General features: G+C 41.3%; 1 protein-coding gene across 1 annotated transcript in view; it reads right to left on the bottom strand.

Annotated features, from left to right (window-relative positions):
- The window catches only part of LOC124275279 (microtubule-actin cross-linking factor 1-like), a 252,296-nt gene that overhangs the window by 24,066 nt on the left and 201,009 nt on the right, over positions 1-27,221 (bottom strand). Inside the window, 38 exon segments of the mRNA XM_046710761.1 lie at positions 402-728; positions 1,221-1,322; positions 1,541-1,765; positions 2,068-2,294; positions 2,754-2,862; positions 3,104-3,223; positions 3,431-3,637; positions 4,089-4,415; positions 4,723-4,842; positions 5,033-5,239; positions 5,632-5,940; positions 6,211-6,537; positions 6,699-6,869; positions 7,721-7,882; positions 8,507-8,719; positions 9,433-9,546; positions 9,731-9,844; positions 10,118-10,333; positions 11,116-11,436; positions 11,733-12,062; positions 12,230-12,396; positions 12,515-12,540; positions 12,581-12,744; positions 12,948-13,268; positions 13,588-13,767; positions 13,770-13,789; positions 14,278-14,407; positions 14,745-14,983; positions 18,308-18,460; positions 19,308-19,431; positions 19,883-20,041; positions 20,044-21,195; positions 21,727-21,810; positions 22,096-22,278; positions 22,797-22,952; positions 23,992-24,093; positions 24,096-24,140; positions 27,042-27,189. Of these exon segments, the coding sequence (XP_046566717.1) occupies positions 402-728; positions 1,221-1,322; positions 1,541-1,765; positions 2,068-2,294; positions 2,754-2,862; positions 3,104-3,223; positions 3,431-3,637; positions 4,089-4,415; positions 4,723-4,842; positions 5,033-5,239; positions 5,632-5,940; positions 6,211-6,537; positions 6,699-6,869; positions 7,721-7,882; positions 8,507-8,719; positions 9,433-9,546; positions 9,731-9,844; positions 10,118-10,333; positions 11,116-11,436; positions 11,733-12,062; positions 12,230-12,396; positions 12,515-12,540; positions 12,581-12,744; positions 12,948-13,268; positions 13,588-13,767; positions 13,770-13,789; positions 14,278-14,407; positions 14,745-14,983; positions 18,308-18,460; positions 19,308-19,431; positions 19,883-20,041; positions 20,044-21,195; positions 21,727-21,810; positions 22,096-22,278; positions 22,797-22,952; positions 23,992-24,093; positions 24,096-24,140; positions 27,042-27,189 (7,801 nt within the window).

The raw sequence follows: 27,221 nt of genomic DNA, 5'->3' as shown, positions 1-27,221 counted from the left end.
AAGCATTTAGTTAAACGTCTCAACATTGCCCACAGGAATCTTGGAATCAACACTCATTCCAAACTTTCCATGCTGTAGCCATTGCTCAATCAAAAACTACTTCTGGAAATTTCAAAGTACATGTATGTAAAAGACTGGCTTTGATTTGAGATGTAGGGAAGTTTGGATGTTTTTGCTACCTAAATCTGTTAAGCTGGTATTTTTGCTTGGATTTTGGGGCTTGTATGATTTGTTCTGGTATCAATTAATGGTTTTGGAAAGAAAATCTATGTTGACTACAAATAAAGCAAAGGGAAATTCTCAAATTTCACATGTTCAGACAAGAAGTCCTCCATTGCATCACACAACACCACTAACCCACAATAACTGACCTGACATCCAAGGGAGACAACTCCACTCACCTTAAGTTTAGCCAGCTCCATCTCGATGTCCTTGACCTCGCCTTCAACTGGTGTAATGGCATCAAGGGCCTTATCTGTCTTCTCCTCCCAAGACAGCAGCTCGTCCAGGGCATGGTCAAACTGACCGACACTGAGCAGGGCCATCTGTAGCTGCCTCTGTCTCTCTCCGATTCCGGCCACCAGCGTGTCCCACCTGGTGTTGACCTCCAGGAGGGGCTCTTTCACCACAGCAGCCTGCTCAGCATTAGAGTCCTTCACCATGTCATTCACTTGCTGGGTCAGGGTCTCGACGTCAATTTGTTTGGGGTCAACGTCAGCTTTGAAGATCTGGAGGAAAAATGTACAGTGGCCATTATAATCTCTGTGGAAATGCTTACAAATATGTCACTGACATGCAGGTAATCAGTTCCCAGTGAAGTGAGTGAGTGAGTGAGTGAGTGAGTGAGTGAGTGAGTGAGTGAGTGAGTGAGTGAGTGAGTGAGTGAGTGAGTGAGTGAGTGAGTGAGTGAGTGAGTCAGGATAACACCACTTTGAACAGTACTCCAGTTATAGTGACTTCTTGTACACATGTTACATATATGATATAACAGAATAATATGTGTTAAATGGGTTCAATTTGCTAACATTACACTACATAAATCATTTAAATATCCCATTAATGAATGATCCTCAAGTAAATTGTCTGGAAATCAGTTTCCTAGAGTCCTGGTTAATAAAAGTTCACTGTACACCTAAGGCTGTAAGAAACTAACTGCCAATGTTTGGTTACTTGTCCAGTCGTTACTGAAGCAGGTGGGAGAAAGTTATACTGATGGTTACCTTGAGATCATCCCATTGTTTCTTGATTGTTTCAAAGTCAGATCCAATGGGTCCTAGGTCACAGAACCTTTCTTCCATCCTTTGGAGCCAAACAAGCATTTTCTGGAAAAAGTACAATCAATAGTTATGAGCCGTGTTTATAGGAAGAAACACCAAAATATATTTGGACTGCTGACACACATTCCTATTTAAAATATTTCATCAAGCTTGCAATGCAAATTGACTAAAGAAAATTAATCATGTGCTTTAAGCTACTGTGTCAACACAAGTGACCAAAGAGCCTCCTACAACAGCTTCAGAATCAAGATGACATCACTGACCATCAGCTCATCCTGGAAGGTGACAGCCTTCTTGAGAGCATCTTCAAGGGTCTTGGACCTCTTCTCACACTCATCACTGATAGAAGCCATGTTGGCGTCTGCGTCCTCGATGTTCTTCTGGACTTCTGGCTTGTCTGAATCTCCCACCATAGACAGGAGATGGTCTCCTGCCTGGCGGACATCATCAAGATCAGCAGCAGTAGCCTGGATGTCCTCTTTCAGAGCCTGAAGAAATAAACAGATAGTAATGACACTAAATTTCATACAGAAGTATGACTGGTACAAATCCCTCGCATTTGGGATTTGTTACATATTCACTGAGTGTTCCTTGATATTACTAAGAATGATGTGCTGATTTTGAAAGTAACAATACCTTAATTCAAAAAAATTAAATTTGTATTTAAATTTGCATAAATGCGAGATAAGATTTTCCTTGTAATCTGGCATAAGAATATTCAAGAAAGATCTTGTGTTCATTTCTTTCCTTTACATGAAAGCATTATATTCCTCAGATGTTTTCCCCTCACCTCAAGCTCCTCCTGCTGTTCTCGGATGGCTTCTGGTTCCAGTGCTGGAGGATCCTGGCTCTTGATGTTTGACTGCAACTCATTGAGAGTGCCCATGAGGTTGTTGAGATCATCCCAGAACTTCTCCGACACATCAAGCGTATCCTCCAGGTTCTGGCCACGATCCTTTGTGCTGGTCTTGATGTCATCAAACAGCTGGATAAGCTCATCCAGCTTCTCTTTTACATCTGTAGAAAGGTGCTTAATAACTACAATTGTTCTAGGAACTGTGAATGTTTACGTTACCTAGAAATATGACGGCAGATAATTTAGTCTGGAACCATAATAGACTGAAAAAGCAGCATCTCAACACTTTGAATCACCTGGTACAACAAGTATGTCTGCCAGGGACTGTTTCTAGAATCACCACAGCTGAGTTATGTTTGAACAAATGGAGGTTTACAATACGTCGAGTAATACACAGTCATCCTTCAGAACAAGCAAACATCTACGTATGCAATAGGAGTATGATGGCACACAGGTCCTCAGGTTTTTAAACCCAACTGAGTATATATCACTTTTTGTTCTATCCACAATCTTGAATCACACAAGTAATTCATATTACCATTACCTATTATGTTCAACACATGCCAAATCTTGCAAACAATTTATCAAAAAAATCTGGCAAACAAAAATAATTCCTTCACCTTTAACTGCATCATCTTGGGTGTCTCCAGCCTGTTTCAGCAGTTCTTCAGCAGTGACCTTGACCTTCTCCAGTGCCTTTTCTCGCATGTCCATATCACCAATGATGTCCTGAAACAAGACAAGTGCTGATGAAATCCCTGCAAATGTCTCTCATGACTGGCAGTCTGGAGTGTTATTATTTGTCAGAGGATTCTGATATCCAATGTCCTTTAAACCAGTCAAGCAGTAAAAGTGTGCCAATGTCTCTAAAATTTGAAAATAGAAATACACCTTCAAACTGTACTTCTTGAAAATAATCTCAGCTGGTGGTCTGAAATGGTGGCATTTTACACTTGACTTCGATGCCTACCTTGTTCTCAGCAATCTGGTCTCTGAGTTTGTCTGGGAAGGCGGAGATGGGCTCAGCATTCTGGACTTGCTCATTTGTGGTGGTCATTGTCTCAAGCATGTCCTCAAGTTGGTCAGTGAACTGGAATGTAAATTTACACATATTAATATATAATCATACCACTGGTGTTAATGGGAAATTACTAATCTGTCTGTTGTTTGGAACACAAGAGCACAAACGTTAGGAAGAGTTCAACTATACAATCCCCAGTCAGAACATTGACAATTGACACAATACAACCATGGGACTGGACCAAAGTCACACGTCTCTATATGGCTGATAACGTACCTCAGCAGATTGTTGCATGGCAGCATCGATGGAGTGCGACCTCTCCCTGACACCGTTCCTGATGTCGTCCATGCGGCGGTTGTCATCATCCAGAATGTCCTGGACATTCCCAGCATCTCCAGCGCCACAAATCTGCAGCAGTGCGTTGCCTGTCTTGTTCAGACGGTCACACATCGGCTTCTGATCTGCCACATCCTGTCTCAGGGCCTGGAAGAAGGAGAAGACATACAACTGAAGTGAAAATTGAGTGACAGTGCAGCCATCATTATGGAGGCATCAAGAACTTCACAAATGTAGTACCTTGTTGGAAATTGAAAGTCTGGGTCTTCTGCATAGCAAATATCAATAAGTACCCCTTGTATAATGGATTTCTATGCAGCATATGCTATCAAAACAAGCCAGAGAACAGTTTCCTAATCACTATAAACTTCAGGTCCAAACCACAACTGTGATGCTGGGCCCCGTTCCTCAAAGCGATCGTAGCGCTACGACTGTCGTAAGTCTATGTTAAAGTATGGGAGTTACGATCATCTTAGCGCTACGATCGCTTTGTGGAACGGGGCCCTGGAATCAGTACATCATCATCTAATTTCAATTTCTTGTTCCTTCATTTTGTTGTTTTGGCACCCTCCTCCCACCCAAGTTAAATGCCACCTACCTTGATCATCTCCTGCTGTTTCTTCACTTGTTCCATGTCAATGGAGGGTTTCTCCAGCTCGGCAAGTGAGGGTTCGATCTCCTCCATCCAAGACACAAGGTCAGTGTGGGTATCAGCGAAGTGTTTAGACAATGGCAGTGCCTGCTCCAGCTGGGTGAGTCTGTCGTTGCTCATCCGAGACAGACCATCAGACCTCTGCTTCAGAAGATCCATCTTTTCCCTGATGGCACCATCTTCCTCAACAGAGTTCTCTCTTAGCAACTTCTTCCCCAGAGCAATCGCATCTCTGGCCTTGGATTTCTGGCTGTTAATGTCGTCGTTCATGGTCTAAATTAATAAAAGTAAAAAAGATGAATTGGAGTTCGTAAATGACAGTTCAGCACTGAGTAGGTTTTTCTTTTAATTCTATGCTTCTCAATCACGGCAGATGGTGAACTTGACTATTGAGCTTATTTTCCACTGATTCAGCTTTTAAAAAAATAAGACAAACTACCCATAATGCATTCTGATAGATGTTTATGGGAAAACTCATATTTTGTAGTTCACATATGATTTTGACAGTTCACATTTGATTTCAAAGAATCAAAGGTACTATAGAACTATTTTCAGTATATTTACTGTACAGTATCCATACCTTCTGCTCCACAAGTTGTGGCTGTAGGACTGTAGGATCTGAGCCGATGGGCTTACATTCCAGGAGCTTGCCCTCCTCCTCCTCAAACCACTCCAGCAGGTCATCCAGAGCATTCACCACCTACAGAGGTCAGTGTACAGTTCAGTGAAGACTCATGTGTAAAACACACTCAACATAATAGGTGCTATCAGGGGAGACTGAAAAATGTATGGAGAGTATGATAATTTAAGTCAAAATTCTCAATATCTGAAACCATTAAGAACAGATTCCTTGTAACACATATGCTTCTGTGACACTTGACATCACCCACCTCATTTGATTTCTGTCTGGACAGTTGGACCTTCTCGGCCTTCTTGGCAATTTGGTCTTTGACATTCTCAAACCTCTTGTTGTCCTTGGAGATGAGGTCTTCAATACGGAGTCCAGAGTCTCCTGGAGCCAAGTCCGCCAAGTCGTTGCCTTCAGAGTTGAGAACTTCAAGGATAGGTTCAATCTCCTCAAGTTGGTCCATGAGAACCTAAATAGACATTTTCATTGATGAAAACAGCAGCGGAGGCAACAGCTTCAACATCACAGTCATCAGGTTTATGTGATAAAACTAAATTTCAAATATATTGTAGTCCTATCATCTCAATCTCACAAGCACATTGAGAGAAAACAGAGAACTGAATGTGCCAGGTCACACTGTGGCCATAAATGGATCTATGGACCTACATATAACTAAAGATCTTCTCAGACAGGCTGAGGCACTGAAGCTTTCAATGGACAAAATGCAAGCATCCAATATCCCCCATCATCAGCTTTCATAATTCAACTTCAAACTTTAACAAACAAAGAATACTGATCTTTCAATTAAGTAGACATTCTTTGTAATTCTTTAGACTTTCTACCACTCTAAAACATGCTTACCTGTACATGCTCTTCAGCATCCTGACCAACAACATCCTTTGATCTTGCGTCTGGTTCCACCTTGTTGAACCAATCAAGGAGCTTGGTATGGGCATTATGGAATTTCTCAGCCAATGGGAGAGCTTCTTCCATCTGCTCCAGGATGTCCTCCACCTTGTTCCTGAGGTCCCCATATCTCTTCTGACCATCATCTATCTTCTTCTGAATGAAGACCACGTCATCACCTTTGCAGTAATCCTGCAGACTCTTGCCTTTGGAGGCCAGACTATGAACATCATCATCCTTTTCATCAATCTCATCTTGGAGTTGCTGCAATGGAAAACACTCAAGTGTTCATAATGTTTTAAACTGATACAATGTTGGAATTCTGTTTTGAGATAAAATATTTAGCTAATTTAGTGCTTCAAAACCTCTTCACATTATCTGAAAGGAGAAGTCACCAATTTTGTGTGCCCATAAAATATTCAAACAGGAAGACGAACGAGAATACTGGGTGACTAATTAATTTGGGGCCAGAAGAACAAATGGTTAGTATTTTTCAAGATAAATTCTGTTAAAGAAAGAACATATTTAACTAACCTTGAGTTCTTTCACCAACTTCTTGATCCCCTCAGCATCAAGAGCCTTGGGCTCAAGCTGGGCAAACTTCTTCTCTCCATCAGTCAACCATGAGGTCAGAGGTTCAGTGATTCCTTGGAAGTCCTTGGCAAGGTTTACCACATCTTCCAACATCGCCATCCTTTCATCAGCCTTCTTGGCCAGAGCTCCCCATCGAGCATCAAGGTCACCCATCTGCTTCTGGATCTTCTTCTTCTCCTTAGGGTCTACGGTGGACTGGAGGGTTTCTGCAGTGTCCTTCAGGTTGTTAACACTGGGCCATCTGTCCTCCAGCATCTTCTGCAGGAACTGTTAGGACAAACACGGATGTCAGATTGGGGGATGATATGACAGGATGATGGATATTTCAGTATGGAATGAGAACACATCAGGCTACACTAACAACTCTTGTCCTGGGTCCACTTTCACAAAAAGATCTGAGCAACAATGATTGTAACTCCTTTGCTTACCTTTTGTTCCTGGAGCTGTGCCTTGACGACCCTGAACTCAGGTGATGGAGCTTTCTGGTTGGCCACCATGTCCTCTGTCTCAGACAGCCAGGACAGCAAGGAGTCCAGAGCATCGTTGAACTTACCGGACTGCAACAGGGCACTGTCCAGGCTCCTCTCACGGTCAGACACCTGGAAACAAACAATGGCCATCATAACCAACCAGATTGGACAGAATTCTGTTGTGGTTAGCAAACATAGTCGAAAACCTTGCCAAGGCTGTTGGAGTGAGTGAGTGGGTGAGGTTAGTTAATACTAAAAAAACATGTGGTTATGTCACTGTGTACTGGATACATGGTGGAAGTTAAGCAAATCATACATGTCTACACTTTTTTGTGAATGGTGCTGATAAACCTAGACACTTAATCAGAGTGAAACAGGGATTCGAACCCAGGATCATATATACAATGATCAAGGCTGTAAGAAGTCCAAGAAAGAACGACTTAAATTGTCGCATTGGCTAAAATATTATTTGTAGGCCTGCAAACTGAAACTGAGTATGGCTTTGGATTAACAAACAAAAGTGCCTTATCCTAAGACGAACCATACTGCACAATCTGCAATGCCTGTACCGGAGACCCATGAAGATCCAGGGTAGAATAGGTCTTCAGCAACCCATGCTTGCCACAAAAGGCGACTGCTTGTCGTAAGGGGCGACTAACGGGATCGGGTAGTCAGGCTTGCTGACTTGGTTGACACATGTCACCGGTTCCCAATTGCACAGATCAATGCTCATGCTGTTGATCACTGGATTGTCTGGTCCAGACTCGATTATTTACAGACCGCCGCCACATAGCTGGAATATCGCTGAGTGCAGCTTAAAACTAAACTCACTCACTGTACCGGAATTGAGCAGTCCAGTGTTTTCCCTTTATCATGTAAGTTATAATTCAGTTCAATGAACAGCTTAGTTTACTTTTGACCTATTCTAACCAGGAAAGAGGTGAGGCTTTTTCATGTGAGACCTCAGGAATGTCACATACCTTCTCATTAAGTTGTGACCATTTGTCAGCAAGGACCTCCAGATCAGTTTCCAGTTCAGATGTGTCTACTCCAGGTGGGACAGACTGAATCAGGCTTTGTCCTTCTGAAGTAACGACGTCGATTTGCTTCTGGAGTGGCTCAATGTGGTTGCGAACAACATTCTGAATAAAAGAATTACATACACTTGCACTTTTTTGCAACGGACCAGGTATCACAAAGTGTTCAAATAAAACCATCATCTTACAAATAACATTTCGAAATAACGCTTTTAACTGCAGATCAACAAATCACACAAACAACTTCTCTAAATATTGAATGCACATAATTATATTCATTTACTGAGTTCACCTACTGCTTTTTCCACATGTATTAAGCATGGCCAATATCGAACAGTAAATCTATCTTCATCAGTATCACTGAAAGTGTCTCTGTTACAATCAGGTTTAATCCACAACTTCTTTTCCAATGTGACGATTGTAATATTTTGGATTACACAATCTTAGGAAAGTTCAAATTTGAGAGTTTATGGGTTGTGTCCAATTATGGTGTCGAATCCCAACCCTCTGTGAGGAACCAAACTGCCAACGCTTGAAGTCAGCAATCTAACCCATTCAGCCAATAACTCTTCTCCAAAACTGAAAGTAGTACAACTCGTATTCTGGATCACATAATTTGTGTACCAGTCTGACAACTGTAAAGCGTAATCCCAAGTATAGCAAGTTTCACATTGGATCACTAAAGGAATGGTATTCAAAACTTCCGATTCTACATCTGCCCCATCTGACCTTGAGTTCATCCTGCTGTTCCTTGATGAGACCGACATCTCCACCAACAGGTTTCAGAGACTCCAGGTTGTCTGCAGTCTCATCCATATCCTTCCTTAGTCTCTTCAGATTGTCATTGACATTCTTCACCTTGTCCTGGGTGGCTTCAATATCATCAGACCGTTGTCTGGCTTGATCAGTCAGGCGCTCGTGCTGGTTCTTCAGGTTGGCGAGCTGTAAAGACAAGTCAGCAGATGTTTAGATCAGTAGTTTGAAACTTGCAGCTTTGATCTCTCTCATCAACTGCTGATCTTCCCATTCTCATGCCAAAGTCATGAGAGAAAGAGTGACATGCCCTGCACAGTGTGTCAGTTATGATACATTATAGTCTGTTTGCAAAGAAAACGTACCGATGAATTGCACTTTAAACAAAAGAGTAAATGAAATAAAGTGAAATTAAGATTGCGAATCCTCATAACTTTACCCTGCCAATTGAATGTTCAAGTTCCTTTTTTGTTTAAAGTGAAATTCATCGGTACGTTTTTACTGCAAACAGACTATAGGTCAGTTTGATGGCATGAAAGCTTTTCAATTTGGTGTACTCCACAAGCACAGATATGGTGCTGACAAACCTAGCAATACAGCCATGTTGATATTTTTGACAACAATGAAACAAATAGACAAGAACTCTGTGTAGTGACAATTGGGTCCACTGTACCCATTCAGACCTGGCAAATGCCTTGATAACTAGGGAAACAGAATGTCAAGATTAAGGTTGTAGTTTCATAAAGAGTGATGATTTAACGCCACTTTTAGCAAACTTCAACACATCACGGAAGGGCTGCTGCTTCACACATCATCAGCATGACGAGTTGATGCCAACAACAAGGTTACATGTCTGTTCAAATGGGTGAAAAAGAGGACAATGAATAAAGTTGTAGTTTTACCTGTGTTCGAAGCATGTCTGGGTCAGAGATGTATCCTGCTCTGAGCAGATCGTCACTCTGTCTCTCCAGGTCATGTAGAGCATCGCCCATGTTTTCCAGCTGGTTCTGGTACTCCTGCAATACAAGCACTCGATAACACACACACTGAATCACAGGTCACTCAAATATAGAATATAGGAGTGAAAATTGTCTGATACTGTTTTTATTACACAGGAATTCAATTCTGCCAATGAAGGGATTTGAACAGAAGAGCAGACAAAGGAACGTAGCTGACCATCCACATTCAGTAGTGACCTACCCGAAGGTCCTGTTTCTGGGCATCCAGGGTGTTCTCATCACGGGCTATTGGGCCCATCTTCTTCAGTTCATTCTCCAGATCAGACATCTCTCCAGCTACATTCCTTAGTTGTCCCTGGAACATAATGAAACAGGTATTACTGCTAGTACACTCAAGTCTTAAAGCAAACATGATCTTGAAATACAGAGATAAAATAGCGATAAAATATTGCAGCAATATACATACATACTGCTCATGACATAGAATCATCCACATTCACAAATCGACGCCCAAACATCTTAAGTCAGAACTTACTAGGGCACTTACTATTTCCCCCCAAAAATCCCACAGTGTACATTAAATAACTTTGTGGATGCAACCTTACTGACACCAGGAAATGCATCTCACCTGGAACTGTCCAACAACTTGAGAGCCAGTCTCCATGTCACCCAGCAACTCGTTGAGATTCTCCTGGAGGGCATCCTGTCTGTCCCGAACCTTGTCCACGTTGGCCTTGAGCTCTGCTGTGTCTGGGTCCTCTGAAGCCTCCAGACTGATTCCCTCAACCAGGGCGTCCAGGTAGTCGAGCTGGTCCTGGAGGCCTCCAACATCCTCCTGGAGGTTCTGGAACACAGGACAGATACATGTAGGACAACTGATGGACATGCAGTCGCTGTGTTGTTTTCACAAAGAGTGAGTGAGATGACATGTGTCAACCAGTCAGTGAGCCTGACCACCCGATCCCGCTGGTTGTCTCTTACGACAAGCATGGGTTACTGAAGATCAATATTCTAACCCGAACCTTCATAGGTTTATTCACGAAGAGGACTTGGATGCAACGATTATGAACCAAGTACAAATATACAGAGCCTGTGTAAGCAGTGGATAAGTAACATGCTTCATTCACTTTTTCAACTGAGTTATCTTCAGTGGTAATCTGTAATTGAAGAATAATGACAATTATTACGGATATACAACTTCTTTTATTCTGTGGAGGCGACGTTTCGACATAGGTTCTAATGTCGCTGTCAAGCAAGTGAGTCACTGTGTTGGACACTTGCTTGACAACGACATTAGAACCTATGTCGAAACGTCGCCTCCACAGAATAAAAGAAGTTGTATATCCATAATAATTGTCATTATTCTTCATCAACTCAACTTTTAAAATGCCCATCAAAGAAGTAATCTGGAGTTGTCAAGGTATCAGTGAGGGAGTTGGGTTTAACACCAAAACCCGCGACTTTTAACAGTTTTTTAACACAGACAGAAATTGAACCAGGATATGGACACATCATCAGGGGTTTTCTTGGGTGCCCAAAGGAAGCAACCCTCCTCAGCGAATTGCTGCAATGTAGACAACGCTCTTCCCTAACACACAATCTCTATTAACAGAATTTAATGGCTACCTTGATTTTGTCCAGATATTTGGGATCCTTTGACATTTGTCCGAGAGCAAGATGAGATTCCAGTTTGTTTTCCCACTTGAGGAGATTGCCGGTGGCATCAGACATGTTGTCTTGGATCTCAGCCAGCCTCTGCTGGAGGTCCTCCAGACTCTGGCTCCTCTCGGTGATGCCTGAGTTGAGATGCTCCCAGCGGTTGTTTAGGTCATCAAGCTGGTTCCTAACATTCTGTCGGCCATCCTTCACACATTCCATCAGGGCCTCTCCTTCCCGGTTCAGGTGATCGTGGTCATGGGTCTTCTTGAGGACATCATTCTGCAGGGCCTGTCATACAAAACAAACATGAATTTTGGACTTGTCTATACCCTCAGTACATCAACCTAGGGCAAGAGGTATGAATTGTAAGAAATGACAAACATATTCTTAGGACTGTGAGTGTTGTATTACAAAGATATTGAAAAAGTAAAAGAACACTGTTCAAATTGGCTCTTGTCACATTAGTAACTGATTTGTAAATTTTCACAATACATCATCATCATCATCATCATTATTTTTCACACATTGTCATTTTTCTCATGACCATCATAATTTTTCTCCACCAGTATCCATTGCCAACACACCTGAAGCTCCTTCAGCTTCTTGCCAACAGTGTCTTTATCCAGTTTATCTGGCGAAGTCTTCTTCAGTTTGTCCTCTGACATGTCCATCCACATGAGCATCTTGTCCAGGCAGTCCTGGTACTTCTTGGCATGGGCCTTGGCTTCACCAAGATCCTGCTCCTTGTCCTTGGCCGAGTCCTGGAGATCCTTCCACTCTGCCTGGATCTGATCCAGGGTTTCTGCGATATTCCTTGTGTCCATGGTTGGAGAAGCTTTTTCAAGTATCTTCTGTCCCTTGTCCAAGAGATCCTTTATATCAGGCTCTTGGGCAGCAAGATCTTGAAGCAAAACCTTAAAACACACAGGGTGAGTGAGTAGAGTTGACCTGACATGTTTTGGTCAAGGTAGTAATTTCAAACTAATTTTCTTTATGTAGAATACGACACAACATGAACATGATTTTTCTATCTCTCTTCCATGCTGACAAATTAATTCAGCTGTAATTCTACACTCCATACCTTGTGATCATCTGCCTGTTTCTTTAGCACATTCTGATCCCCAGAGAGAGGCTCCTGGTTTCGGAGTCTGCGAGATACATCGGTGATCCATGCCAGGTTCTCCTTACAGTCAGCAGCGAACTTCTGCCCCTCCTTGCCAGCCACCTCCAGAGCTTCATTCCTTGCATCTAAAACAGAGAGACAACATATGTCTCAATTTATGCATACCATTCATAAGAATATTTAATAATTAAGTAACATTTTGAGCCCAAACAGCATGAAACGATCCAAGTCAAATAACCTTACGACTGTAGAGGCACAATAATTCCAGACTGGAATATTTCTTAGTGTATCATTAAACTATAATCTTACCCATTTTCTTCTCGGGCATCGGCGAAGGTTTTCTCAACCCTGGCCAGCTTGGCACGAAGGTCTGCTTTGGTGGCAGAGTCTTTGGTCTTCTCACTGAGTTGTTTACACAACTCCTTGGTGCGAGCAAACACAGGTGTCTGTTCGACCATCTCCTCCGCCAATTCCTACAGGGAGATAGGAACATATTAATACCTTGTTTCACTTCTTGTAAGCAAGTGTGAGATGAATTTTAATCAACTGACAAACCACAAGTGGGAAATAAATTGTCCTTCAGCAAGACTATAATGTTCAATTCCTCTGAAGCATACACAGTCACATAGAATTTAACTGAGCTTGGAACCAGGTGCCACTTACAATCATCTCATCAGCCTGCCTGCTCTGTTTCTCGGGGGTATGGGCTGACGGGTGGGAGCGAGTCCAGTCGGTTGTGGAAGTCGTGGCCCCAGTTCTGTAACATGCTGGTTTTCTGTGCAAACTCAGATCCAATGCCTTCTATGGCACTCAAACTGGACTGTCGCTCGTTGAGGCGGCTCTGCAGTTTCTCCCAGCCCTTGCTGATGGTGTCCATCTTGCGGCTGATGGTAGCAGCGTCACGTGACTCTGGGTCACATTTGTCCAGTATGGAGTGACCAGCATGGATGAACTGATCGTACAAGGGCTCCTGGCTGCTGAACTCCTCAGAAAGGACCTACAGATATAATACATTTTCAATAAGAATTCTTTCTGAAACCTATTCCAAAGTGAGTAATGAGTGCAGGCATGAGAAGGTCAGTTTTTCAGTTTCTTGCTTATATGAATACTATCAAGATCTAGATACATGATAACTGGAATCTAGTCTTTAAAATGATAATACCTCTCGCTAGTCTTAAATCCTAATTCCAATATTGGCTTTATAAAATGCCATAAAAATTCAAACAACTGCTAAAAGATTACCTCCACAATGCTGGCTGACCTTTGCCAAGGTCAAAACACCCAATATGCTCTTGACCTTTGATCTGGTCACTCACCTTGACCTGGTCCAGTTGGGTCTGGATGAGTGCAGGCTCCGTAGCAACTGGCCCCAAAACGTCAAGCATCTTCTCCTTTTGGGTGAGCCACTTGTTGAGCTGATCCCCATTTTCACGCAGGCTTTTCAAGTGGGACACCATGTCCTCCAGGCTCTTACGGCGCTGCTCAGAGGTAGCGCGCGGAGTCCATGCCATTTGTCATCTGGTGAAAACAAACAGCGAGAAAATGTCTTCAGGAATATCAGCAGTAAGATAAAGAGTGTCAGATTTAGCAAGCCCAGAAAATATGATCTCACTTCAGGGAAGAACTTAATCCTCACAGTCATTTAACTAATTTCTGTGACGGCATTTTCCTGTCACACTAGATTCGTCAAGCACAATCTGAGTTTACGACAGTTGGGGTGAGTTTAGTTTTACGCCACACTCAGCAATATTCCAGCTATATGACGGCGGTCTGTAAAGAATCGAGTCTGGACCAGACAATCCAGTGATCAACAGCATGAGCATCGATCTGCGCAAACATGGGTTACTGAACATCAATATTCTAACCCGGACCTTCACGGGTTATGACAATTGGAAGAACATGTATTCATTATGGTTAATTAGATGTATAATTTCTTTTGTGACAGTCCTGTCAATTAGTGAAGAGATTGTTCACTACCAATACTGCACAGATTCTGAGGTACTGACCTAGCTGTGAGATCTGGGACTGAAGAGTGTCTAGTCCAGGGACTCCAGGCTTGGTCTTCAGCAGGTGCTGAGCCTTCTTCCTGATGTCCTCCACGAGACCCTCCTTGCCCAACAGCTCTCGGTGGAATGCCTAAAACACATCACCTATATCAGTATCTACACCCATACCAACATAAACCCCCCGCATCAACTTCAGGCAAACAACCACAAAAAGTGGCATTCAACTAGACTTTTCTTCTCCCTCACAACAAAATTCAAATAAATTGTCAACGATCTATTTCTCATTCATTTTGCATAAGTCTTTCACAACAACATTAAATACCTCAAAGAAGTTAAAAACTCAAAAACTCTGACAGAAAAACCAGTCGACATCCTCATCCAATAACTGATAATGACTGAACAGGAATTTGGTAATTATTTTATACAAATATTTATAACTGAAAATTCAGGCAAGTTGCATCTGTTACCTCATGGTCCTTCAGCTTCCTCTTGGCCTCCTTCTCATTGGTGGGGATGGAGGCCACCTGTTTGCTGATGTCGCCGTCCTTCATGTCGAGCCAGGTCAGCATGTCCTGGAGGTCCTGCAGGAAGGTCTTGATGCTGGCCAGGACCGTGTTCAGCTCCTGCTGCCGGTCAGCCATGCGTTCGCCCACGATGTCATACCGTTGATTGATGTCCAACAGCTGTTGCTGGGTTTCAGACAGATCTGAACAACACCATTGGTCAGTCATTAACGTTAATCAACATAACAATAAAGATTCGGTCCTGTACTTGAAAGATTTTTGGGGTAAACCGTGTATTCCCGGCATACATTTCATGAGATGATTTTATGTCTATTCACCATTTTCAGATGGATCTGAACAACAGCATTGGTTCAGTCACTAAAGGCTATATCAACTAAAAAACAAAATATGTCACTGTATTTGAAACCAAAATTATTTATGAAATTAATGAAACCTAATATGGTAATATATACTAAGCAGCAAAGGAAACGTCAGTTTGGAATTTTCCTTCGTAGAAACGGATAACTGTAAACTCACTTAATGTTTGATTGTATATTTTTGACAACATCTCCAACTTTACTTGAGCAAAGGCATTCCTTCCCAAACACAGAATGGAACCCAGCAAATGGTCTCAAAAACGCAATCTGATCTCGGAGATGGTATGGTGTTCTCCATGTTTTTCATGCAACTCATGCTGCACGTGCTGTTCACAAGGACCAGCCCTATAAAATGCACCCCCAAACCTGGTTGAAACATTCACATTACAACGTCAGCAGGATGCTGCGAATCCTGACAGCTCAGAGGAACCAGGCGCTAGGAAAACTGGAAGCTGGCCACACTGCACAAGCCGTTGCCAATCACTTCCAGGTCAACGTTCGGACCATCTACAGGCTGCAGCAATGTTTCCGAGGGCCACCAACACCACAAATGATCGCCCCCGTACTGGCAGACCAAGGGTGACCACAAGATGACAAGACCGCCATGTTGTGCAACAGCATGTACAGAATCCCTTCATGCAGACATCAGAAACAGCACGCCAGACAGTGGGGACACACGGAAAACCAATCAGTACTGATACAGTACGCCGACGTCTTAACAGCGGGAACCTCCATTGCCGTAGACCTTACCGTGGACCTATCCTCACCCCTCGTCATGGGCGTGAAGTCTACAGTTTGCCCTACAACACCAAAACTGGCAATGCAGGCAGTGGGGAACTGTTCTGTTCACAGATGAGAGTCGGTACTGCGTATCAACTGCAGATGGCAGAACAAGAATATGGCGACGACATGGCCAGCGATACTCAGACCAATGTGTATTGGAAGGAGACTCATGGGGAGGTGCAAGCATCATGGTATGGTGTGGAATAGGCCTGAACCAGAGAGTGGGTCCTGTGGTGTTCCAGAACCTTGGTCCAGGGAGAGGAGGCGGCATCACAGCGGTGTGCTACATCGACCAAGCTCTCAGACCCCACGTCATACCATATTTCGCACGTCACCGGAACAACATTTTCCAGCATGATAACGCCCGGGCCCATACTGCCAGAGCTACACGGGACTTCCTACAGCACAACAGTGTCAACATTATGCAATGGCCAGCTCTTAGTCCTGATTTAAACCCAGTTGAACATCTTTGGGATGAAATTCAGAGGAGACTGGATAATGTCATACCAAGGCCGAACACATCCGATTTATTGCGCCAGGCCTTTCTCAGAGTGTGGTTCCAGGTGCCAATGGCCTTCATCAATCGATTGGTGCACTCCATGCATAGACGCTGTGCTGCAGTTATTGACGCTCCTGGTGGTCACACTAGATACTGAAGTCAAGAGTCTGAAAGGACTGCAAACGTTCACGTAATGTCTTGGAATTGTTATTCAGTTATTCGCTGATGTGTCAAGATATTGTACAGAAAAATTGTTTTTGATCCGCTTATTATGTCAATTTCTGTAATGATTTGATTACTGTGTCTATCTAATGTTGAATTCGTACTGATGTTTATTTTGCTGCTGAGTATATATGTCAGACAGTGTTTGATGTCAAATAGCCATTGGCCAGTTTCAGACAGATCTGAACAACAGCATTGGTCAGCCATTAAGGTCATCTTAACAATAACTGCTGACCTATACGTTTGGAGAAATCATTTGTTTATTGAAGAATAATAAAACCCACAATGAACATAATTTTTAGATGTTCTTTTATGTCTAGTAAGTGTTGTCGAGTTCAGACAGATCTGAACAAGGGTATCTGTCACTCACTTAATGTCATCTTAACACTAACAAAGATTCAGTTGAATCTGCAGACATGCACTGAAGGTGTTGAAAGAAAAATATATTTGTTAACTGATGAAACCTGAAATGGTTGAATATATTTCACACGAAAAAAAAAATCAGAAACCATTCTGATGCAAAAGTCATAGTGACAGATCAAGAATGCAAATGGTCTTATGTATTCAAGGGAGCAAGGTGTTATTCATAATTTCATTATGTGTCCAACCATATAGGACAAAATATCACATCTGTTTTACAGACAGTCCATGGTCTTCCATGGAACATCTTATGCTACTGTAGCGATTAGTAGTAATCATGACTACTTAAATCTTGACTATTCTGGAACAAACGGCACACGTTAAACCTTATAAACACCTCTTCAGTTTTAGATTTACTTGCTTTACTGGATAAAAAATACAATGATGGCACATACTTTCACGAAATCAATGATCAGAGATTACACACTATTGATCAATAATGATTACTTTAATTAATACACATAATTCTAATCATGTGCGTACAATGCAAGTGCACACTGTGCCGTGTCTGTGGCCTGCCTGGTCTGCTAATGGTGGGGTTAGACATGCAAGGTCGGCCATGTTAGTTGTGTTCATGATACACTGGTTCATCTATATATGGGTCCACAGTACAGATACAGGGTACACAACAAATATCTCTGAATATTATCTTAAATACAGCAATACACCACCAATATATGTTATTCTATTTATGTATGCTTTGATATGTACTCTCCACTCACAGCACACAAAATAAGGCGCATGCTATTAAATAAGTTTGATTTCCTCTATTTGGAGATAAATACTTTTCTTTGAATATATAAGAAATCAATTAAAAAGAATAAACAAATATGTAAGTACATTCAAAATTTAAAGAAAAGTAATTTAAATTTTATAAGCATGCACTGAACTTAATAAAATAGATTTTCTTTTGAAAAAAACAAACCTGAATGTTTATTCCTATATCAAATCTGGTAATAGTTATCTGTAGACAATCTGAATAAATATAAAAAGTACCATATTCTAAAAAGCATCTTAGTGCTAAGACAGTCGCATATACTTAATATAGACATACGACAGCAGTAGCACTATGATTACTTTAAGGAATAACAGCCTGGTCAACGATCATAAATGTATTCCCAAACCAAAAACTATGGTAAAGAGAACCCTTCAACCAAGGTGCAATACAAGCAAATCCTCTCAACCCAGGTAATGGACGTGAATGAATGACGAGGAGATGTACATACCGTCCAGCAGCAAGTTGTCGGAGCTGCTCTTCCTGCTGCTTACCCCGCTGGACTCGCTGGACAGAGGGCTGGTGGCCAGAGTGGTCGGGGACGTGGGGAATGTGGGGGAAGGGGTACGCAGTCGCGAAGAATATAGACCAAGGCGTCTCCGACCTGGTGGCAGACGGGCAAGATGTGGATGCACAGAGCATGACGGTGAAGGAGGATGTATAGATAGATGGTTTCATGTTCACAGTTTGTTTCAAATTGTTATTTGTATATAATCGCATATAGAATTATGTCCAAAACAGTATGTTTCAGGTAAGGTTATCTTATGATAAAGATGATCATAAGTAATAAATGTGAATATTTGTCTGACGTTTTTGGGCATAAAAGAATTTGTCAACTGCAATTACAAATTTAAGTACAGTGAACTAGATTACAACATGAAACCATCAATAAAGATATGGGTGCTTTTGGAAGAAATAATGGAAATTAAAGTGCTGAAACTCCCACTGCAAAGTGGATCAGTTCAACAGCAGATTGTGATACAATGCACCAAACCCTTCAAGTTGGTCCTCCTGACAGCATTGGTTAATAAATCTTATGACAATCCTAACACAGATCCTTAAATCGTTGAGAGTCAGAGCAAGTGTCCAGTCTCAAACCGCTACCAGATACAAGTTGGCAGCAATGAGGTCAACCTCGAGGAAGATACATGTACATACATAAAGACACTGCATACATATGCAAGCAATGCTGATTTTAATATCAGAACTGGTTATCTATCAAACCCATATTGCTTGCCAACTTACATCTGGATAATAAAGCTCTCAGCTCCCAGCTACCAAAAAAGGTTTGAAACCTTGCTATCTACTTAGAACCCATAACATTGAAAAGTTCAGAAAATCTGAAATTTGAATTTGAATGAAATGACTGGTGATCATGAAAATGCCAAAATGCAGTTCTGACATGCATCTGGTCCAAGACACTAAGCAAGCAGTAGTAAGCTGGAACTTACTGTTGATCCTTCTGAATGGGCTGAGAGGTCGTTCCGAGGATGACTGCATCATCTCAAGAGCATTGCCAAGGTCATTGATTTCATCCACCTTCTCACCATGACCCTCAAACTCCTCAAGCATTGGCTGAAGTAAAACAATATTTTTGTTTAAACTTGATGGCTGTACTAACAAATAAGAACAAATAAAATCAAAAGTAGGATTTAGACAAAACCTTTTTCCTGTTGCTACCAAAATACACAACATTGTTCATAACATTATAACAGGTAACGTAAACATTTTGAATTTGATTGCTGAAAAAAAACATCCCAAATTTTAATTGAAAAAAAACCCCAAACCTAAAGAAGCAACTTAACATTTTAACAAAATCCAAAACAAACTGATTCCAAATTAGATTTTTTTTTTTTTTTTTTAATTAATTACCAGCCTGAATTCTTTATTCAGCCATTTTTTCCCCTCTTCAAACTTAAGTCCTGTCTGAGAGAGTTAAAAGTGAGCTTATTAAGATTACTCAGTGTGAATTATATACTGTCATAATTTCTACAACCAAAAGTTTAATTTTGTGGCATCGTCTCACCTGTAGTTCTGCAATCTGCCGCTCCACTGTCTCAATGTCAACAGCAACAGGCTCAAAGGAATCCAACTGAGACTCTATCGCTGCCAGCCACAGAAGAATCAAGGTCTTGGCATTCTCAAATTCATTGTCCTGTTTCTCCTTCTGTTCTGCCTCTCTCTCTCCTTGTCAGCCAGAAGAACAGTCAGGTCATCCCAGTTCCTCTCTAGCTCGGCAAGGGAGTCCTTCACAGAAGTCACTTCTCCTGTTCTTGGATCTTTCACAAGGGAGTCACCAAGTTTCTTGATGTCAGAAACTAATCCAGCTCGTCTGTTCTTCTGGTTAGCTACTTTTTCCAGTTCTGATTTCATCTCTTCACTTGGCATTTTGTTAAAGTCCTTTGATTCCATGTTATCAATGTTTGCTACTATCCATTGATTTGAGTCTTTAAGTTCATCCTGGAATTTCTTCAGATTAGCTGACACATCCTCAAGGTCGCGTCCTCTGACCTCAACCTTCTTTTGAATGGTAGCATACTGCTTGTCTATGTCCTCAACTTGTGATTCAAGGGCACGGGCCATCTCAAGGTCACAGGTCTTGATGAGATCAATGGCTCCCTGTTTGATGGAGTCAATGCTGGACTTATGATTCAAGATATCACTCTCAACAGCACGGAACTCTTGCATCTGTTCCTGAATATTGTCTGGGTTGAGACTGATTGCATTCTGTTTCTTCATCACCTTTTCAGCATCTTTCATCCAGTTGAGCAGACCACCGACAGCCTCCTTGACTCCCTGAGACTTGGTTATGGCAGTCTGTAGATTCTTTGTCTGTTCATCAATGTCTTTGTTGAGTGATTCGTACCTGCTGGTAATGTCCTTCAGAGTATCTTGCATCTTACCAAGTTGTTGTGGGTCAGCAGAGATGCCACTCAGACCATTGGTCAAGTTCCTTCCTTTTCTTTGGAAATCATCAACAACACCAGACTGTGCAATGGCATCAGTCCTAAGTGACTTCAGCTTTTCCAGCTGATCATGAAGTCTGTTGGGATCAGGAGATCCACTTTCTTGCTTGATGGACATAAGGTTGTCTTCAGCTTTTGTCAGCCACTGAAGCAGTTTGAACGCCACGTCATTATAGTCTCTCTGTTTGTTGGCCAGATCGTTCAACCTTTCACCAAAGTTGCCGCACTTGCCCTTCAGATCCTGGTAGCGTGTTTGGGTTTCCTTGAAATCCTCCTTGACAGTTTCTGCTGCCAGACCCTCCATACTGATAAGACTGAGGCGAGCTGGGCGTTGTCGGTCTGCTTTGAAAGCTTCAACCTCCAGTTTGTGAAGCTGGAAAGCAATATATTCATCAGAATTATACTCACCTGGACTATTTAATGTGAAAGCTGCTTGTATTAGAAAGAACTTTTTGTTTTCTTTATATGAAATTGACTGTGACTTGAGTGATTGAACAGTTAGGGTATTTCAGCCATATTATGGTATGTCAGATTCATGACAATGGAGGAAAGCAAGAAATGATGCAAGAATTAGGTATTCAAAGACCTAGAAAGATAATTAGGCAAACCAGGATCTGAACCCATGATCACAGGTTTATACAAGACGCCAATACTGAATTTCAGGATTTGAGACAACTGACTGACTGACTGACTGAGTTTAGCAATATTCCAGCAATATCACGGCGGGGGGACACCAGAAATGGGCTTAACACATTGTGCCCATGTGGGGAATCGAACCCGGGTCTTTGGCATGACGAGCCAACGCTTTAACCACTAGGCTACCCCACCTCCCCTTTGAGACAACTGAGCCACTGTGCCACCAAAATGAAACCTTAAGATCACAATAAATAAAGGCTACACATACCTTGGCTTCCTCCATGAATTTCTGCGACGTCATTGACATGAACCTGAGATCAGCTTGATGGGCCACAATGTCAGACAACAGGTTCTGAAATGAAGGATATGAGATCTGTAGAAAGAATCAGGAAATAAAGTTCAGATTTTCACGACTTGGTGTGGTTATTCCAAATTTCAAAATGATACGTATTCCAAATACTGAGACAGACTGAAGCATTGTGGAACACTATTTCGAATATTTTCCTTTTTATCCTGATACACAGAGAGCTGATTGAGGTACAGACTGGAGGGTGTACAGGACTGAAAGATGGGAAGGTAACATGTCACAGGAACCGCAAACATCTGACTCCCTCCGGCAACAGCAGCATCTTCCTACCTTCTGTTTGTCTGCCAGTGGTTTGAGATCCTCAAATCTCTGCATGCACTCCTCCTGTCTGTCCAGCTCCTTCTCAGCTGTCGTCAGCCACACCAGGAACTTGTTGTGCTCGGTCTCGTACTTGGTCAACTCCTCTAGGGCTGTAGATAGGTGCTTCAGACGCGTCTCGGACGTTTTCACCACCTGAACAGGATTATAGTAGTGTCAATGCATGATCCATATTCACTGCTGTCAGTGTCTGTATACTTGCAACTTTCTGACATTTGCTGACAAAGCAAAGTATGTTAGTACTCATTTCAGAGAGAGTTATTTCAACTGTGTAACTGAAAACATGGCTGCAACTGAGAACTGAAGGAAATCAACACTACCAAAGACAGATACCAAAGAACAAGTGAGTGACTGAGCATGGTTTTCATGCCAATTCTCAAAAGGTTTTCCATATTGTCCTAAATATAGTCAGTGCAGCAACTTTCACCAATCAGAATGAGTGAAAGTCTAATCTCATGCAGTTTTTATCAACATACTATTACCCCAAAAGAGCTTCACACATTGTACCCATGTGGGGGATAAGACACAGTTCATCCATGTGATGAGAGAACATTTCAACCCAAAGCTACTCCATGGCCCTCTCATACTACAGGACGTGATGTCACTGACACCAGTTAGCATATGACCACATCCTGAACAGGTTCATAGCTGACCTTGTTGAGACTCTTCTTCAGCTGAGCAGCCATGGTCTGAATCTCCACGACCTGCTCTGGCGTCAGTTCCTCCTGGTAGTGTTCAGTTAGCTGTTCCGCTTGGTACACCAGAGACAGCATCCTCTGTTGGTGACTAGTGATCTCTTCATGGATAGCCTGGAGGAAGAAGATGCACTTTGGTTTGACACAGCTTAGAACAGTATTTTAGTCATATGTCAGCTAAAATGGGACTGACTGACTGACTGAATTTAGTTTAACGCCGCTTTTAGCAATATTCCAGCAACATCACGGCGGGGGCTTCACACATTGTACCCATGTTGGGATTCGAACCCGGGTCTTCGGCATGATGAGTCAACGCTTTTAACCACTAGGCTACCCCACTGCCCCTAAAATGGGAAGAAAGACAGAAATGGAAACCTGGAAAAATACTCAGATCAAATCTGGAATTCAAACACATGATCACAGGTTTCTGGCATGGAACTTCTGCAGTCTCCACTGGAGTGAGTGAGTTAATTTTTACGCCACACTCAGCAATATTCAAGCTATATGGCGGCGGTCTGTAAATAATCGAGTCTGGACCAGACAATCCAGGGATCAACAGCATGAGCATCGATCTGCGCAATTGGGAACCGATGACATGTGTCAACCAAGTCAGCGAGCCTGACCACCCTATCCCGTTAGTCGCCTCTTACGACAAGAATAGTCGCCTTTTGTGGCAAGCATGGGTTGCTGAAGACCTATTCTACCCCGGATCTTCACGAGTCAGTCTCCACTGGAGACGCAATAGGATTATAATAATCACTGTAATACTATCCTGATGAATATTTCAATGTATGTGTGACTTTTGAGGCACCAAGTGCATGTATTTACATGACTGGTTAACATAGTGCATTCATTGAAATGAGACAATGTATCACTATCTTCATACTATGTTGCTCCACGATCTGATATTGTAACTATGGCTAAGTAACCAAATTAACAAATAAATTCTACACAACTGTCTCATGTGACTGTTGCCACAATCCCTCTTAAAAAAGGGGCTTTATTTTGTACCACAATGAATGAGGATGGGTCTACACAATTATCAGCAATGCAAGTACAGCAGAAACTGGTTTCACACATTGTAGCCCTGTGGGGAATCAAACCCAGGCCTCTCACATGATGTTCCAATCTGTGACATGCAACAGGCGTTTACCTTGTGAGCTTCCAACTGACTCTGGACCTTGTAGGCCTCATCTCCCATCTGCTGGTCCTCCTTCAGAAGCTGCTCGAAGTCTGAGATACGATTCTGTTCATTGCGCTGAGATCCTGCATGAGCTTCTCGTACGAGTCCGCCAGACGCCCCTGGTGACAGGGACACACAACACAGGTCAGAATTATAGTCTTAATGCATCACACAAAAACTTACAGATAGATTAAAAAAGAGTTTTGTCTGCTTCACTTTAATCAAATTCAGTTTATACAAATCTACAAGAATGGAAATTAATTTCACTTTATGAACGAGTTAAATTAAGACAGTTACACCTTTAAAAATAGTATTCATTATTAACATTAAGAATCTTTTTAATTTTCTTTACAAAGACAACATTTTTATACGGATTTAATACACATAGAATGAATAATGAATGGTGAAAGGGAAGATCGGGATCTCATAACTAAGTGTTTATGATTAATACAACTGTCTAAATTCTAAAAACATCCAACCACATATTTCACATGCACACAAGACCACACACACTTGCAAGCAGAATTTAACATATTTTCAGTCTGAAAAAGAGGCTTATTAATTGGCTGATGATGCAGACGATTCTCCCGGTGTAGCTTGATAAGAAAACATAATTAATCACATAAACACACACACGAATAAGTAAACACCAAAGAAAGAAACATACTTTATAGGACAAACATTCAACACATCAAGTGTTTTCCTTGACGAACATCAAGACCAGTGAGAAGAAGAAACATTCGAATAGAAATCAAGTCTTAAAATGCCATGTTTATTCTCTTTACTTAGTACCAACGCATCTCGATCTTAGCTATATGATGGTAATTTGATCAGACACGTTGTATTGGTATCAGGGTTTGTAAATAAATAATTGAGAGGTACATGCGTTTAGAAATATCATAGCGCTGTCATAGTCTTCCATATCCTTGCCAGACAAAACCAGTGATTGACAGCATGAGCAGCGATCACCAATGACAATCAGAAGGTCACACATGGTATCCACACCATTCTCAGGTGCAGGATCCATGGGATTTCTGCTCGTCAGTGATCATGTGACAGTAGACATACTGGGGGACAAAGTAGGAACCGTCAAACATGAGATGAAATATCTGGATGTGTACGTGAAACAGTTTTGAATACCATGTTGACAGCTGCATAAGTATACAAAGTCTACATTGCTGGTTCCCAGCTGGTTATTGACAATCTGTTACAAGGCGTGCAGGTGAGTAGAATGTCACCACAGATAGCATGTCCATTGTCACATGATTAGGAAGAGTAAAAATCATGGGAGATCTTGCAAATCATATTAAGGGTTATTGATTAACACTTAGCTGATCCTGCAAGTGTCTCTTAAAGTTTCACTGAAATACATATACCCGTATACTTCTCAAAAGAAGTCAATGAAAACTATCTTTTCTCTCATGTATAGATAAGGCCAGACCAATTTTATTTCTTGTTTTACGGATCCGCCGGTCGTATTTTTTCAAGAATAAGAACAAAAATAAAAATTAATTTTCCCCGCTCCAAAACTTCACTTCATAACCTGCCAAAAATAAAATACTTTTAGTATGCAAAAGAAATATTACTTTGACTAGTGATTTTTATTTTTTTTACCTCCCGCCTTTAGGTTTTCTGAGGACAAAAATCCGTAAAACAAGAAATAAAATTGGTCTGGCCTAAGATGTAGATAGTTAATACAGCAGTATGAAAATATATGATATTCCTTAACTTCTTTTGAGCAGTATATCATTAATCTGTCTTGACATGACAGATTAATCATAGTGATGTTGTCTGTCTTTGGTGACATGAATAAATTTTAAACACATCTAGAATCTATATGTTAAATACATTTATGAGACTGTTCTTGTCCAATACAAAATTCATCTCATCTCGCATTGTTTCAGAATAGACAAGCATTTCTGTGTCAAACTAAACCACTGATTACTGAAACCAGCTGATGAGTTAGATAAGGTATTGTCAAGCAAAGTCTTTCTATCTACAGTCCAGGAAACATAGACATGAGAATCAAAATATAATGCTCACAGTGTGCGACACATATGTACAACTAACATCAATATTTGGTGACACGAAAATATGTTTGATTAAACTTAAAATAATGATAAGACTCAACAGTCAGAATCTTCGCAATCATTTAAAATACAATTCATATTGTGACATGAAATATTTGTCAAAATTAATACATTTTTTTTTTTAGCATGTAAAAAACCATAAATACCAAGACTAAGGGCAAATTTATGCACTCTGCCTAATTTGCCCAGTGTAACAATGTATTCCTTTAAAAAAAGTTATATTTTTATCATTCCATGTAGTTATTATTTTAAGAAAAACGTGAACGAGATATTTTTTCTTTGACAAAATTTATAGTAATTATTTGATTAATTTCTAAATCACATAATTTTTTTTATGAGTGTTCTCTTAATGGTAGTTAAGCATAATGCCTACTTTCGGAGTCGCTTATTCTGGATTTAACAAGACCCAGATTTCATAGAAGGACATACTTCAGATAAGATACACAATCAGTGAGCTGACTGTTCAGTAATATCAAAAGTGTAAATCGACTATTAACACCATGCATAACTGATGAATCTATTAAGTTAGTCCCTGATGTAAAACACAAAGAACAAAAAGTAAAACATTCCTTTAATTCACACCATGCGGATGTTGCATATACGATCAAATCTGTTAGTGGATATCTAGGATCAAAAAGCCTGGATCCTCATGCCTCAGATGATAGTCTTGTCTTGGTGAAACATCAGTTGCTCCTTGTCGTGACAACCAGCCACATAACAGGCCATGTCATCAGTTAGTATACTTTAATCCATTTTATTCAAAATTTGAATGAAAAACCTTCATGCAGAAATAACCTCATCACAGGCAAAATCCAAAATGCACTACTCTCATCCATTTTCTATCCAAATGGATAAGATTAACTCCACGGCGGGCAAAATTCAACAGCAAGCAGATGGCATTCGAACTGAAATGTTGATCATGCCAAGTACCTTTCTCCTTTCCCTGGCTGTGTTGCCTGCTTTAATGTTCATCTTCAAAATGAGCTCATTCAGCCTGTTGGCTTCACTCTCAGGGGTGCTGGCATCACTTTCATCCCAGCTGATGATACGAGCTCGGTCGACTTTCTGTTTCAGGTCACTGCCAAGGGTTGATGGCCGATGGATCTTCTC

The sequence above is a fragment of the Haliotis rubra genome, unplaced genomic scaffold (assembly GCF_003918875.1).
Source record: "Haliotis rubra isolate DU_JTF1 unplaced genomic scaffold, ASM391887v1 Scf2, whole genome shotgun sequence".
Lineage (NCBI taxonomy): Eukaryota > Metazoa > Mollusca > Gastropoda > Lepetellida > Haliotidae > Haliotis > Haliotis rubra.
This window is presented reverse-complemented; position numbering and strand designations above follow the sequence as displayed.